Here is a 16,918-nt window from a genome sequence, read left to right as displayed (position 1 = left end):
AGCCGCCGTGCCGCGAGGCACGTTGGGAAATGTAGTTCTTGTGGCAGCTCCCGGCCCACCTGCCCCGGAGCCGCAGAGCACGCTGGGAAATGCAGTTTCTCCGTCCAGGCACCCACACAATCCTCGGGAAAAGCAAGGTTTCTATCACAAAAACGTGACAGACGAGGCTGGTTCGACCAGAAAAAGTTTATTATATTAATGACGATAATATGTAAAAAAAATTAAAACCCATCACGCTTTACATTGTGCTTGTAGTCAGTAGTAAATCATACTCGCATCATTTAAAAGCAGCTTGCTTTTTTTTTTTTAGAGGCACTCCTGATATTCAAATGCACTTAAGAGATTTTTGCTTTTGTGTTTTGTTGACTCTGCAGCTCAAAGCTGCCATCCACCCCATCATACCAATACTTCTGCCATTCACTATGCATTATCTTCTGTCCTTATTATTACCAGCAATTGTCCATTAACTCGATTTCCTACTTTCTACATAAACTGTAAACATTATAAAATAATTAACAGTTCATGATAAAATACCTGCACTCTGTGCTGTGTTGTGTTAAGCCAACATGTTACCATCTAATAGTAGATACAGGATATTTAAGACATTTAGGACTTTATGTCCACCCAGCTAGTGTTGTCCAAATGAACATTAAAAATACCAGCAAAATTTCATCCACGTGCACCTACATATTCAATCAAATGATGTCTCTGCTACATGTCTGCTTAGACTAGACATAAGGAAGAATTAATTCACCATGAGGGTGGTGAGACACTGGTACAAGTTGCCCAGGGAAGTCGTGGCTGCCCCATCCCTGGAGGTGTTCAAGGCCAGGCTGGATGGGGCGTTGGGCAGTCTGATCTAGTGGGATGTCCCCGCCCATGGCAGAGGGGTTGGAATTCCCTTCCAACCCAAGCCATTCTATGATTCTACGATTCTATAAACCACCAATGATTAGAGATTGGTTTTGCGGGAAAAGTTTAAATTTTCCTGATCAATGAAACACAATTTTTTCATTTATGTGCTTTACACACAAGGATTAAAATTGAAGGAGCAATTAAATTCAGTTCTACAGTTCATAAATTATTTGGACCTTGAGTTACACACTTGAAGAACTGCCAGATGCCTGACTGCTTAGTTTATTTTCTTATAAAGAAGAATTAGCATTTCACTGAACTCCTCTATTTAAGGAGCTCTTACATCACAAAATAGTTCAATCTGAGAAAAAAGAGAAAAAAGATAGGTAGACAAAATATATGAATATGTGAAAATGCATCTGGAAAATGTTTCTTTAAATTGAGGCTCAGTATCAAAGATAATCTGAAAGAGAAGAATGAAAAATACAGTTGAGGAAATGAGGGAATTGGAAAGAAAATTTAAAAAGCCCTTGTCAGTTTTGAAATAATTTTGTATGTGACACTGACCTTGCCACAGCAGAAGAATTTACAACCAGAAAGTACTCTACAGGCCTTTCATAGATGTTCCTCTTGCTAACGAAGAATAGCTTCCAATGGCTTTTGCAATAATGCAATATTAATGATCATCTAAAAAAGGACATTTCTTATCTAATCTCTCCATAGCATCTATTAATAATAAATTGCAGTATACGAAAGATTCCAAAATAACTGAAGCTAGCAGCTACCTGAGAAACAAAGCATTTTTTTATGGATTCATTTATACGAAGATTCACATGGAATGCTTAAATACATAATGTATATGCAAAGACCTCCTCGCTTATTACAAAACAGAATTAAAAATTGGGTAAATGAACTCTAGCAGCTGGTGTACTAACAGACATTTTAACAAAAATCTAAGTAAAATAATGTTTTAGATTATTAAACATTTGAGTTTTGCAGGATGATACTGCTGTGTAATGCGAGTGACACCTTCTACACATGCAGTGTTCACATCTGAATAATGTCCCTTAAGAAAAGATAATGTTTTCAGTAGTTACAGACAGATTTTTCATTACATCTGCAGAAATAAAGAAAAGGGCTTAATGAAAATTAAAAATAATTTCTTTCTATGCCCAACAGAAGACATAGACTGGGAAGTTGCCAATTTCTTTTCTGAAAGTAAAATTAAGATACCCAGCATCTCCTATGCTAAGGTCCAAAGTGACCATAAAGAACCCTTAAGCCACGCAATAGATGTTTCTAAAGCTCAGATCCATAGAGTATATCCACTTCACCCTCCAAAACAAACAGACACTGCAAACAGCTAAGAGCTCTTGACCTCTGTGGTGCTCAAAAGTTATCCTAATCCGAGTTGCTTATAGGTTGTCCATAAACAGTATCTCTCTAAAGAAAGAAGAACAAAATTTTCAAGGTTGTTTTGACTCTCTTACTAGTTCCTCCTCCTGATTCATACTGTTCTTTGAAGAATAGGTACATGATGTTTTCCCTGTCTTCCTCTGGAAGACTACTGTGTTAATTAGCACAGAAAGGGAAGCTGCAAAAGCAGTCCAAAGACTAACTCAAATGTCTCACTACTGATGACTAATTTTCAATTTGACATGAACTAACAAACCAGCCTTTTTCCCTGAGAATCAACCCAAAAAGCAGCCTCTTCTCGCTCCTTGTAAATTAACCCTGTAGTCATACTTCCGCAATCAACTATTCTACTCTATTCACATTCTGTTCTTTTTAGTATCCTGTTATCTTGACAAGCCAAGATGCAAGACCTAAGCACAAGGTTCTGGACTGCACTATTACAGATGAGTTGTCTCCAATGACTTCACAGGAGCAGTATCAATCTCTGATATCCAAGACAGTATTCAGCTTTTTGGCATACAAGTTAATCAATTACAAACAGTATTGCAAATACATCACATTCATTAATCTCCTGAGACATACGTACTGATAGACTCCAATCAGTATAAAAGTGCAGTCACTATAATACTCAGTGCCCTGCAAAGGCATAACGGTTTCATGTATAATTATTTCAAGTTTACATGAAAAATTTCATATTAAATTGATTTCTACTTCCAGTGTTCAAGAGTTGATATAATACTCTAATAATGTTATTCTCGGGCAACCAGAGAGATGCTCTGAAGATAATCTGCAGATGCCATTATAAAGTCAGTCCATTCCTTGGCCAGCTCTTCAATGGAGACTTCCTCCCCCCCATATTCCTGTGGGAGAATGCTGACTGGGAAGTGTTCGGTCAGACTCTGCATGTAGTTATTTCCATGCATATACACCTAAAACAAAATAGGAAAAGCATTTACTTGCCTATGAATGCTAGACTACTGAGTGAAAACAGGCAGAAAGGAAACTCAGTTCTAGAGCTGAAGCCACCAGCTTGGTTTCACTAAACAAGCTTACTTGTTCGTAACGAGCTCCCTAAAGTCTTCTACCAACTCTGCATCACTTTGAGCATCACATCACTGTTATGACAATTTCTCACTGTCTTTTATAGGCAGAGTGCTGGGAGTTCCAGGACCTATTTCTCTGTAGTTCTGCAGAATAATTGCTGTGTGACCTCAAGCAAATTATTTAACCTCTCTGTGTCACGGTGGTTTTTATCTTTAAAGTGGTGATAACAGCAAATACTTGCAACTCACACTATTAATAACGGCAAATACTTTACAGCAAAATAACTGCAAATTCAGGAGGCCTATTTGGCACTAACACACAGGAACTATTTATGCTCTTCAGTACTCAGGAATACCAGATCCTAAGGAAAGTGCTACAAATTGTCATGTAAGGGTTTTGTGGCAGAAAGAAATATTGGTGTGCACTCACCCGTTTCTTTATTTTTTCAGTGAGAAAAGGCTTAATTAGAGCGAAGACTGGGTGGAAGAATAAAGGCTCATTAATCAAGTGGATACCTCGAACTTTTAGTGGAAAGGAATCCTGTCAAGATACAAGAAAAACTGTGTAAGAAAAAGAAAACATTACTGGAAAGATTCCATTGTTAAGGACAAGTATGTGAAAACTATCTAGTCCCGAGGCTAGAGTATTCCTCCTGACCTTGCCAATTCCTGAACTTTATAGTGTTCTTAATTTATACTGCAACACTTTGAAAAATTCTCCCATTAGAAGGAAAGAAAAAAAAAAAAATCAGTATGAGAGACTATTAAAAACCAAACCAAACAAAAAAGAAACAAACAAGAAAACCCTTACCAAACTGCACATAAGTAACATACACAAAGCTTCTGTTCAGCCTCTTTACAACAGAGATTCTACTGCTAATTTACCAAAAAGTTATCTAGCCATGTGCTTTCATTGGCAATCCACAGGCTAAAGCGTAATAAGGAAATATATACAAATATAAACCATTGAAGCTAATAACTTTAAGTAAATATTTATAATTTATAGAGAAGTCTTCAAATTACTGTGAATTTGCCTAAGTCAGAAGTTCAGCTTTACAACAAGACTATTGTCATAATGAAAAATTATATCTGCTATACAGCCTTTATAATACAAAATATTCTACTTGTATTCAAGATTCATTTAGAAGTCCCAGACCTTTGAAAGTTAAAAGGAAATACAGTAGTGCTTAAAGACTGCATTATGCAATGGAGAAAATATAGCTTCCATTCACATTCCACCTTTACTACCTTGGCAACAAGCATTTTTCTGCTTATAAAAGTGGTACTTCTTGCAAACATTTCTCCCCACTTAGAGAGAAGTAGCTCTTCTAACATTATTTCATGCACTCTTCTATAGATAAAAAAATTCCCAAGCCTCACACATTTCTTAAGTGCAACTCATTTTAAGTATTAATGTATGATAAAGACCTTATAACTATCAGATTATAGGTTTACTGCATGCTCATTATGTGCTACCTCATACTTAAAGTCTACTATCATGTCTGTTACAGAATAATTTGGTTTTGCCTCGGGTAACAGATTTTTCAAGGTGATGTCACTTACCAGTCTTACTAGGCTTTCCATTCCTTAGTGTATATTTCCTTTCTATTAACTTTCGTTTCTTCATACAAGGTAGTCATTTGCAAGACTTTTTTTAAGGAAAACGTAAGTTTGACGCTAAGGTTCCTTAATTTTTGCTTACAATGTATTGAACAACACAGACAATCTCAACACAAACATAGTTAAAGTGATGAAAGAAATGAGTTAAAAATTTATTTTCTTAGAAAAGAACACTGGAAACATAAACGTATTCTGTTTGCTTGGGATTGGTTTTTTTTTCAATAGCAGTAATAAACATTTAGGAGCTTGAAAACCATGCAAAAAACTTGGACTAGGTCAAGATGGAAACATCACATGCAAACAATTTCCTGGTTCAAGATAAAGGATTGACAGAATGGAACAAGTCTTAAAGACAAAAAAAAGGAAAAACAGAGCTTTCAATGTTGAGTTAATGCACAAAAGAATGGAAGAAAGGCAATGAAATCAGATAATAACAGATCCTTACAAAACTGGGCTTCATCTGCTCTTACATTCATGAAATTCTTGTGTTGTAACAGGTTGTGGAGTTCTTATAAAACATCAGAGCTTAAAGGACATTTACTGTGATATAAGAACACTTTAAGTCAAATTAAGCACAACCTGTGCCTGAGCTATTTGACTTTTAATGGATTTAAGATTCTGTTCTTTCAAGCTGCAAAGACTCTAACAAGGTCTAAGGAAGGAAAGATTACCATAACTGAAAAATTTACCAGCAGATGAAAAAATGTGAGCAACATTATAGCAACGAAGAAGCATAAAGTAGTATACTTACTGTGAGCACAGCTGCAATTTTCTTGGCCACTGCTGGACTGATTTGAAATGCATGAGCAAATAGCCACCCTTGAAGATCAAATATAGCCTTGACTCCATTCCGCTGAGTCTCAATCTCCTTCACAATGAGTTCAGATGTGATGAGACTTACACGAAACACATCGTATGCTGTAAATAAGTTGGGATCCCATTGTCCTGAATAATAAATAAATTGTACCATATTACCATAAGGATACCACAAACACCTGTATTTTTACTTGCTACTGCTTCTAATGTACTTCTCAGGAACAAGAAGTAACCAGCCATATCAAAGGTCCTGAAATAAATAGATTTACGGGTACAGAAGTTATCTCGTGTGTCTGCTCTGTCATTCATCTTTTAAACTCTTTTTTGTCGATGGTACCGCCTAATGGCAGATGGTTGTAGGTGCCACCTAATGTAGTATGTTCCACTTATAGTCATAGCCTCCAGTACAAAGTTTTGACAGGTACAGCTTAATTTAGTAACAGTCATGCTAGTAGAAATCACAGACCATCAATCCAATCAATTAATAAGAATTTTCTTCCGTACAGTAATTCTGCCAAGATCCAGTGAACCTCACTTGCTTTTCTGAGGCCTGAGCAAAGAACAGACAGGTGATGAGCTTTAATCATAGATGAAGCTTCAGAGCGCACAACTTCATGCTAGACCAGCTGATAAAAAAACATCTCTTTTAACGTTGGCAAAAATAATGTCTCTGACCAAAACAAGCACAAAGAAACGTAGTAATATGTGGTCATTTAACTACACCTTTTTGGGGAGTGCATCAAATAAACCAGGGACCCTAAGAGTGTTTTAGACAGGTCTCTTTGGCAACACGTAAACAGTGAAAACCCAACGAACTTCTCATCCACGTCTAAACTGAATGTTGGTACGTGACTAGACGTGCACCTTTTTTTCTGTTCTCTCACCTGAACAAGTACCAAAGTCATAGCACATGGCTCTGAAAATTTGCATAGAAACAAATAATTGTTGGGACACTCAGACCCAGATTACCATATATTATTACAAGTTCTAGGTTTTTAACATTAAGGCTTCTTTTGATGGAGACAATAATTCCACTAAAAAGAAAATAAATTCTTTGTAAAGGATTGTACAACTTTAGCCATACCAGTCAAATGATATATCTGCTAAAGCTCGGCAAACTCATCTTTATACCAATGTAAATGGAACACTGGAAACATAAATATGTTACCTATGTAGTTAAGACATTCCGATGCTATCTAATTTTATCAACCCTTAGTGTTATAGTCATAAAATACTTTTATTTTGCTGTTGAAATTGTGACGATTAAAGAACTCCACAAAACAACAAAAAACACTGAGAAAACACAAACCCAAACAAAAACATCAGAACTAGATTCGGGTGTGAAACAGGCCCAAGCAATTTTGTCACTCACCAATTCTGTATATAAGAACTCTACTTCCATGTGGGTCCCTTGATCTCAGGACTCCATGATAGCCAGCATGCAAAAGACCAAGAACAGAAGATGGTTGTAAATCTGCACTTATCTCTGGACATTCAGTTCTCCACTTCTGGTAATTCTTCAATAACTGGAAAAAAAAATGTGTATGTCAGATAAGCATCAGGTATTACACGAAAAGTAAAGTTAAAAATATGTTTTCAACATCTGGTTATAGTGAGAGTTATTTAGTTCATTAAATCAGCTGTCATTTAATTGTATATTTTAAGGAAAACAGTCCTAGAATCAGAATGTTGCTATACTGTATCAAACAAGTGAGTTGCTATGATAAATTTAGAATTCTGTCAGATTGTTAATGGCCTGCAGTTGTCATTTTGTATCAGAAGAGAAAACTGGAATAGGTAGGAAAAGCCTGTAGTTTCCACGTACAATACAGCTAAACTCCAGTTTGCTCACTCGGGTTATTTTTAGGTTTATTCAGTTTGAAACTGCACCAGATTAATCCAGGACATGTTGAATTTACACATGAAGAATTTTACAGAGGAACACTTCCCTTCATCTCCCTAACCACCCACCCCCACAAAGTATTGGCCCATTTTGTACACGTAGTCATTAATAATTTTAATTAACTATTTGAAATAGATATGGTCATCAGCATATCCAAGGAACATTTTCAAAGTCTCTTCTATCATTCTGAAATGGCAGAATATAACGATGTAGTGGATCCTTTACCCCTTAGACGGTTTCCCTCCCCCAGGGTGGAAAAAATGTCAACTTGTTTTGCTAAAACAGAGATTCCGTCCATTTTTGGGGACATGATCACTCTGGTTCCTAAGGCTGGAAGGCAGTACCATAAACTCGTATGTTCAAGACACAGGAATTGCTGTGCGTTGCAAGGCAATGGCCTAACTCTAAGGAAGAGTCAATTAAAGGCATTCCTCTCTGAGGTAACATTCATGTAAAGGAATGAACTTCTATGCCCTGTAACTAAAATTTATTTAAGATATTTTGCATAGGTAAGTGGGAAGCTATCATAGACTATCTAAGCTTCCTCTCAATTCATCAACTAAATTCTGTCTCTTCTGAATCACCCACGCTAAGTTCTTTAGTGATGAATTTGGAGGGTAGAGAGATAGCTCTGGCAAGTAATTCAGATTTGTATTAAAATTGCATGAATAGCTAAAGTTTAGACCTCTAACTGGAGACCTTCAGAGAAGCTAAGTGAATTAGAATTTTTCAATACCTCGTTTCACAAACTGAAATGTAGGTTTAATTTTTAAAGGCAGCATGCACAGGTTAGCCTTTTAAATTGTTACTCTATTTCACCAAAGACCAAAATCCAGTCCTCAGTAGTTTCACAAATTAAATGTGCTCACCACCACGACAGCATCAACCAACAGCCTTTTATTTCTGTTAATTTGCATTAACAGGTATTATTTCTATTAATTTCTCAATTGCACCATAATTCACAACAGAAGTGTTAGATTGCCAGCTCCAACTAACAAAACATAACCGTAAATGAATTACAGTATCATTTTCTTCACTGCTTTATAAAAAGAATGGTCAGAAAGAACTTCAGTGGATACTGAATTAATCTTCTGGAACATCACAGCATCAGCTATGCTGATGCTTACCTATAAACTCTTAGAGGGAGACTGGAGACTCACGATCCTGTACCTCACAGCAGGCTTATGTTAGAAAATCAGTTTTATTTCTTAGCCGTCTCTTTCCTGTATCATTGTACATAAAATATATACCCTTTCTTCAGCTTAAGGCTTTTCTGCTCAGATGAAGGTCCTGAACTATTTTCAAGGTCTCAAAAAGAATAGTCAGGAGGAAATTATTTATATGGCATTACTGTTTGTCAGCAGAATTTGCTTACAAATATATGATATCTACATCCTTCATGGAAATTCTACCTATAAATATGTATTTATAAATACATAATTAAAAAAAAAATTTAAAATTAAAAAAGTTCATCTGCCACACTAGAATACCATTTGATTAGGCAATGAGAAAGCTGATAAAAGCCTCATCTTAAACCACACACCAAAGAAAGAAACATTTAACCATTAAAAGAATTTTACTGGAAGACTTTTAACTGCATTAAATCAGTTCTAGTCTAGGCTAACTTAAAATCAACTAAACAAAAAAGGTTATGCAGGAGGGAGTAGGGAAAACTCTAAAAGTATTTGTGGAACAGAAATTCACTATAATTTGGAAATATAGGCCTGATAAGCTACTCTGATTATTTCACTCTGTTAGTGCATGACTCTACAAAAGGCACTGTTTGAGCAATTCCAACTGCTTTGTGCCAACCAGACAGTTCTGTCAACATATTATACCGTTTTCCTCAGTATTTCCAATACAGACACTTAAACAGCAGCAAAACACACAAACACCCTCTAAACAGCAATACAAACAGCTTTAGCTTTATTTCTCCCTTTCCTTCAAAAATCTGTTGTACTGCAACTTAATGAACTTAATTAACAAATGTATAAATATTTTAAACATTTCTTTGAAGAGCTGCTTATCAAAACCAAGATGAGAAAAAAACAATACATTCATTCACTTTCCTAAATGATTCTATCTTGTCAGTACAGTTAGTTTCTCATTTTCATAAATATTTACATTTCCTAGTTGGAAACAACAAGGATTTACGTTCCGGACCTTGAGAGAAAGGGAATTAGCAGCTTGTGACACATTCAAGATCCTTACAGAAGACATAATGTACCTACTGGTGGGTTCATTAAGGAGTAAATACACAGTTGGAACACTTTGTACACCTCCCATGACATGGGCAAGTGGTACGTCTTTTAGACACAGAACATGGCTAAGCTCCAAACATACTTCCCTTGGCCAGAAAGCCACAAAATGAGGGAGTTCTCATATTTTGCAAACCTAATTTAATTAACTGAAATGATTTAGAGCTGAAGTAAATGTTAGCATTAGATAATCTTCCACAGCACCCACAGGTAGTTTTGGGACATATTCTGTACGTTTTTAATTATGTAAACAATCTCTTTCCTAGCAGCTGGACATACTCAAGTCATACACAGCTTCTTACATGAGTAATCTATAAATATATAATGGAATTAAAAAACTAGCAGTGCATACTTAGGACTTTTACTTTACATTGAAAATCTCTAGTTTCCCACTGCTCAAACAGAAAAGCACATGACATTTGAAAAATATGATTTTTTTTTTTTACTAAACAAGGAAAAATATAAATATCATATAGATTTCAATCAATCTGGATACAGAAGATGAAGATATTAAATATCAGGAAAAACAGGACCATCCATTACCTACTATAAAAAATGGCTCATGTACTTATAACACAAGGAAAACATCTCAATGTATCATTATTCATGTTTACAAACTCAATAACCTACTTAGCATCAGCTCAGCATCTGAAAATACATGCAAGATAACTCAACGGGAAAAGCTCAATGAAATAGAACAGTGTCTGGAGTTAAGCTATAATTAAGAGGGTTTTTTTCCTGAGGTCGGTTTGAGATAGTCCCAAATTTCTAAACATTGTAGATTATACAGTTACTGATTAATCCAAGATTCCTGAGCTACAAAATAAAGAAAAGTGAACTTAGTACTTTACTTGGAATTAAAATAACTAGAAAACAATGTACTTGTTACATAAACCAATGTATTTATATATGTAAATTTATTATTTTCTATTAACTACTTATTCATATTATTCATATTACCATAACATATCCACATTAACAAGGACGCTAGACAAAATTAGGTCTGTACTTTCACAGCAGTTGTACCAACACACATGATGTTCAGGAAGAAAAATGTTTTCTATTGGCAGTCTTTGGAGGAGAAACCAACAGCCCAGATTTTGGAATATAAACATATATGTGTACATACATATAGGAACACACTCCTTTGTGCATATATATTTAATTTTTTTTTATATATGTGTGTATAGCTACACACAGAATTAAAACAGATGGTATGCACAAAGAATTGATGATATTTTTATAAAGACATAGAACTTTTCCAATTCCACAAGTATAACCTCTTCACTAGTTAAGAGAAGACTGGCAAATGCATAAGTTGAGACATTTGGCTTAGCACACAGAGAAGACCGGTTGACTGACTTGTGTTTCGTCAACAGTCAGCCCAGAGAGCCTAACACGGGCTCTTCCATCCTTTTTGAGGAATCCCTCTGTACTGATTGAAGAAAAGCAGCCAAGCAACTGATTTAAACTTTGTATTTATATTTCAGTGTTGTGAAGATCCTCAAACATAATGCCTGAGACTCAGCAGTGTATTTGCAGAGCTAATACAGAACAAAGACTAAGTCTGGCTATATATCTTTGTATCAACTAGAACTCCTAAAAGAAACCTAGCTATTTAGACAGTTTGAGTGCCATAATCTATAATGCATACGATAGTCTAAGTGCTATGTTACTAAAACATCCCTTGGCATAGAGTCTCAATGCTGTGTTTTCACTGAACTTGAGGATTTTAATTCTTTTCCTCAGAGTATAATCTATTTTGAGTATAAAAAGACAGTATCTAACGTCACTGAGAATGTCTTATATACAAGTTGCCGGATGAAATGCAATAAAATGCACTAGGTAAAAAGATTTATGGAGGAAAGGAGATGATTGTTCTCCAGATTTCACATATCACTACTGAATATGAACGACTGGTTTTGATCACAACAATGAAGTCAAACATACACAGATAGCTGGTACATTAAAAGAAGGGATATATAAACCCACTGCTTCAGCATTGGCCCTGCTTCTCATTTCACAGCATATTTAGTAGGCAGATGTATCTGCACAAATTATTGAACAAACAACATGCTCAGCTCAGGTGCAAATGTATACCCAGACTGAAATCTTTTGCAGCATTAGCATCTCATCCATGCTTGTATCTCTAACAGGGATTACAAGGCAACAGAAAATGCTGTAATGATATAGCAGTGTTCCTTCTGAGTGTTAATTTTTGGTAGGCAGGTAAGTATTCCCTAGAAGTCTGACAGGACAAGAAAATTTCTCATTTACCTATTGAAGGTTTGCTGTGTTTTTTGACAGGTACTGTTAGTCTTTGTCAAAGAACTTCCTGCTCGTTTCTAGAGACAAGTCTCCACCAGTATTTCATGCAGTCCAACCTAACACTTTCTAACAAATAACACTCATGCATTTGAAATTCTTTTGTGGAGTCTATATCCTTAATTTCACCTCTTCTTCTGGACCCTGTACTTAAGTGGTTCAGGTTCATGCATGCACCTCTAGCCACTGTCTAAGATAAGACACGAGGTCAAGTTTAATCCTTGCTGTGATTCAAAATGCAGAAAATCTCTTCTAACTTGAGAATTGTCTGTTACTAGGCTTTAATAATTTCCTAGGAATAATAATTTCCTTTAAAAAACAGACAATTCTAGCTCTTCAAGTTCTTCAACTCCAGCTACCAGTTTCAGCAGTGGATTTTTATCTAGTATGACACATATTGATACATGAGGACTCAAAAGCAAGTCTGGAATTGCCCTTGGGAAAATATAAAAGATTGCTGTTAGAGTGAGTTATCATAAAAGAGTCAGAAATGGAATGTCTTGCCATGATCTACCTGATTATTCTTCCCTAAAGCATGTCCAAATATTGATGAACAGATAAATCTGTGTCAAATATTAAATAGGAATGCACCAACTAACAGTCTGATCAGTTGCCAACTCTTGATTTGTATCTAAGGCTTAAGTTTAAGCCCATATGAAGAGAGATGCTTGACAACCTTTGGTTATAAGCACTGACAGAACCACAAACTTTGCTTATGTCTTAGCCACTCTACAAATACTACACAAGAGCCCAGTGGGCAAAAAGGGACTGTATCAGCCTGAACTCCAATCTGAAAGGCAACATGAAACCAGGACAGCAGGGGACAACCACTACCTGGACTAATAGTAGGTGGGCTCTGTTTAGGATGAGGTACTAAAATAATCTCTGTGGTGAGACTTGGCTTAGATGAACATACATCTTATGACCACCACAGTTTTTTGCACAATAATTCTCTATGGCCTTAATATACCAATTGTAGATAAACATATTCCTTAAAAAAAAAAGCCAAAAACAAAAGCAAAACCAACCAAAAAACCCGCAACCTCTCCCCCACGCCCCAACTATTAACTTCTTTCCATGCCAGAAGAGAAGTAACCTAGAAATCAGTGTCAGCTGGTATATGGAAGATCAAGTACAAGTAGCTACAGCATTTGGATACCTGAAATTGTAGATGCAAAGATTAAAAACAGACAGGTTTCAAACATTGGAATCTCTTAATACAGGTCCAGATAAGACCTTTAGAAACTTAGCAGCCTGTGGAAACACAGGAATTCTAAAAAGACTTAATTTTTCCAAAGCAGGTCCTTGGCCCTAAAGATTCTCAAGAAATGTATAGGAAATTTACTTCTTCATAGACTCGATCTCTAAACCTAGCTTGGATTCCACACTCTGGAAGATGAGTCCTACCTACAACACATCTCACAATTAATCACAAGAAAGCATAGAAATGAATGGGCAGAATTCTGAAGTGTCACTGTCCTGTCTACAGGATAATCAATAACAACCAATCACAATGCAAATAGGAGTGGATATTCAGGAGTGTGTATTGTCCTCATTAAATCCTACTTTTTGGACGCAAGGAATATAGGAAAACAAAACAGCTTTTGTTGGGAAAGAAGAAAAGGCATGTTCCTGCAAGTGTTAGTGCACAGTTCTGATACAATCTCATGAACTTCAAGCAAAAGTAAGATCGATAAATAGCCAAAGGAATCTGAATTGCTTTGCTTGTTCCTCTGGTGAAGAAGAAATGTCTAAAGCTGTGATGCAAATCTCATGAGCCAAATGAAAAGAACACATAATTTTTAAAGCTATTTATGATTAAGGGCGTAATTCAATTTCTCACATTCTTTTTTAGCTACCCTGGCCTGCAATTGATCCAAATGCACACAATCTTCTCTTATCGTGACTAAACTTGGAAAATTGACAGTACACAGAAGTCACAAACTACAAGGTGAGGACTGTTGAGCAATTGCTGTGTCATCAAAATCAAATTCCACTGCAAAACAGTTTCCAGTTGGCATACATGAATAAATGCTTTTGCCCTGGGAGGATTTGGAAATACTTTCTGTTCAGAATGGTTAGTGGTTGTCAACCCTTCTGTAAAAAAAGGAAACAATTAATAACAGCTTGTACCTTTGGATATTAATAATGCACATGCACTGTCTGTGTGGTAAAGAGCCACACAAACAGCCAGGAAAGTACCAAAATTTACCAAAGCCTGAAAGGAGTGCTGCAAATGACTAAACTTCAAGAGAAAAGATGTTTTCACTCACAGATTTATGTAAGGGTCTTTCTAAAACTCTAGTGAAACTTGTATCACTACTTGTGATGAGCCCAATGAGCATGAAAAGGATCATAGAATCAAAGAATGGTTTGGGTTGGAAGGGACCTTAAAGACCATCTAGTTCCAACCCCCCTCCCATGGGCAGGGACACTTCCCACTAGATGAGGTTGCTCAAAGCCCCATCCAATCTGGCCTTGAACACCTCTGGGGACGGGGCAGCCACAGCTTCCCTGGGCAACCTGTGCCAGTGCCTCACCACTCTCATTGTGAAGAAATTCCTCCTTATGTCTAGTCTATACCTGCCCCTCTCCAGTTTATACCCATTGCTACTAGTCCTATCACTACAAGCCATTGTAAACACTCCCTCCCCAGCTTTCTTGTAGCCACTTCAGGTACTGGACGGTCATTACGTCTGCTTGGAGCCTCCTCTTCTCCAGTCTGAACAAGCCCAACTCTCTCAGCCTGTCCTCATAGGGGAGGTTCTCCAGCCCTCTGATCATCTTTATAGCCCTCCTCTGGACGTGTTTCAACAGTTCCATATCCTTCTTATGTTGAGGATTCCAGAATTGGACACAATACTTCAGGTCAGGTCTCATAAGAGAGGAATAGAGGAGCAGAATCACCTCCCTTGGCCTGCTGGCTACGCTTCTTTAGATGCAAGCCCAGGATATGGTTGGCCTTCTGGGCTGTGAGTACACATTGCTGGTTCAGGTCAAGCTTCTCATCAATCATTTTTCTCCATAGGGCTGCTCTCAATGACTTTGTCCCCGAGCCTGGACTGAAACCAGGGATTGCCTCAACCCAGGTGTAGGACCTTGCACTTAGCCTTGTTGCACCTCATGATGTTCTCACAGGCCCACTTCTCCAGCTTAACCAGGTCCGTCTGGATGACATCCTGTCCTGCCGGTGTGGCAACTGCACCACTCAGCTTGGCATCATCTGCAAACTTGCTGAGGGTGCACTCAATCTCACTGTCCATAGCACTGATAAAGATATTAAATCGCTTCTAAGTTCAAACCTTAACACATGTACCAGAACCTCCTGGACTTCAGGAAAAAATTTTTCACAGAAAGGGTCATCGGGCACTGGCAGAGGCTGCCCAGGGAGGTGGTTGAGTCCCCATCCCTGGAGGTATTTAAAAGATGAGCAGACGAGGTGCTCAGGGACATGGTTTAGTGGCAGACAGGAATGGTTGGACTTGACAATCCAAGAGGTCTTTTCCAACCTGGTGATTCTATGATTCTCTACGTTATGTGACCGTGCCACACTTACCGTAACCTCTACGTTATGTGACTGTACTACATGTACCATAACCTCAACACTACGTGACCGTGCCATGCTTACCGTAACCTTGATGCCACCTCACCCAGACCGCAAAACACACGCCCCGACGCTTTTAAGACGGCTGAAGACACAGCTACAGCCCGAGCCCAGGAGCGACGCTCACCCAGGCACAGCCCCGCGCTGCTCCTCCACCCCCCACCCCTCCCGACCCCCGGCAGCCCCGGCCGCTCGCCCTCCCTCTTACCCTCCACGCCAGCTCCAGGTGGAAGTCGCGGGCGCGCAGGAACCTCACCAGGAAGGCGTCGGAGAGCGGCTGCGTCCATCGCTGCCCCGGCTCAGCCTCCGCCCACCGCCGCAGTTCGGCAATGGCGCTGCGCACCTGCGGCGAGTGGTCGGGCAGCTCGGTGAGGAGCGCGGAGCCCGGCAGCCCCTGCGACATCCCGCCGGCTCCGGGAGGGGCAGCGCCCAGCGCCGCCGCTCCGCCGCTGCCGTGGAGCCGGCGCTGCCCCCGCCCCCGCCGCGCTTAACCCCTGAGCAGCCTCCGGGGCGACAGGCGCGCCTGACCCGTCTTTCGGGGCTATTTTTTCTCCCTTCGCTAAGCTTTAGAATTCACGCTTTAAACTTCTAAACAGGACCCGCCCCTGCTCCGCTCCGGGGGGAGAGTTGTGGTAAATGGAGTTAACTCCAGCTGGAGGCCGGTCAGAAGTGGGGTTCCCCAGGGCTCAGTGCTGGGTTCAGCCCTGTTCAATGTCTTTATCAATGACCTGGATGAAGGCATTGAGTGCACCCTCAGCAAGTTTGCAGATGACACTAAGCTGTGTGGAAGTGTGGATCTGCTGGAGGGTAGGGAGACTCTGCAAAGGGATCTGAACAGGCTGCACCGCTGGGCTGAGACCAATGGGATGAGGTTTAACAAGGCCAAATGCCGGGTCCTGCACTTGGGGCACAACAACCCTATGCAGTGCTACAGACTGGGGGAAGAATGGCTGGAGAGCTGTACAGAGGAGAAGGACCTGGGGGTAATGGTTGACAGCCGACTGAACATGAGCCAGCAGTGTGCCCAGGTGGCCAAGAAGGCCAATGGCATCTTGGCCTGTATCAGAAACAGTGTGGC

General features: G+C 38.7%; 1 protein-coding gene across 2 annotated transcripts; it reads right to left on the bottom strand.

The window, feature by feature from the left end:
- Positions 1–171: 171 nt before the first annotated feature.
- TTPA (alpha tocopherol transfer protein) lies at positions 172–16,798 on the bottom strand. 2 transcript variants are annotated; one of them, XM_054060185.1, is made up of 5 exons: positions 16,097–16,798; positions 7,123–7,276; positions 5,686–5,879; positions 3,745–3,855; positions 172–3,200 (listed from the first exon to the last, which is right to left on the bottom strand). In XM_054060185.1, exons 1-5 carry the CDS (start codon positions 16,241–16,243, stop codon positions 3,021–3,023), a joined length of 786 nt encoding a protein of 261 aa, XP_053916160.1. In that variant the 5' UTR covers positions 16,244–16,798; the 3' UTR covers positions 172–3,020. The 2 variants fall into 2 exon arrangements, with proteins under 2 accessions (XP_053916160.1, XP_053916159.1); XM_054060184.1 differs by having other exon boundaries at positions 16,049–16,796.
- Between the last annotated feature and the right edge of the window lie 120 nt (positions 16,799–16,918).

The sequence above is a fragment of the Cuculus canorus genome, chromosome 2, assembly GCF_017976375.1.
Source record: "Cuculus canorus isolate bCucCan1 chromosome 2, bCucCan1.pri, whole genome shotgun sequence".
Taxonomy (NCBI): Eukaryota; Metazoa; Chordata; class Aves; order Cuculiformes; family Cuculidae; genus Cuculus; species Cuculus canorus.
This window is presented reverse-complemented; position numbering and strand designations above follow the sequence as displayed.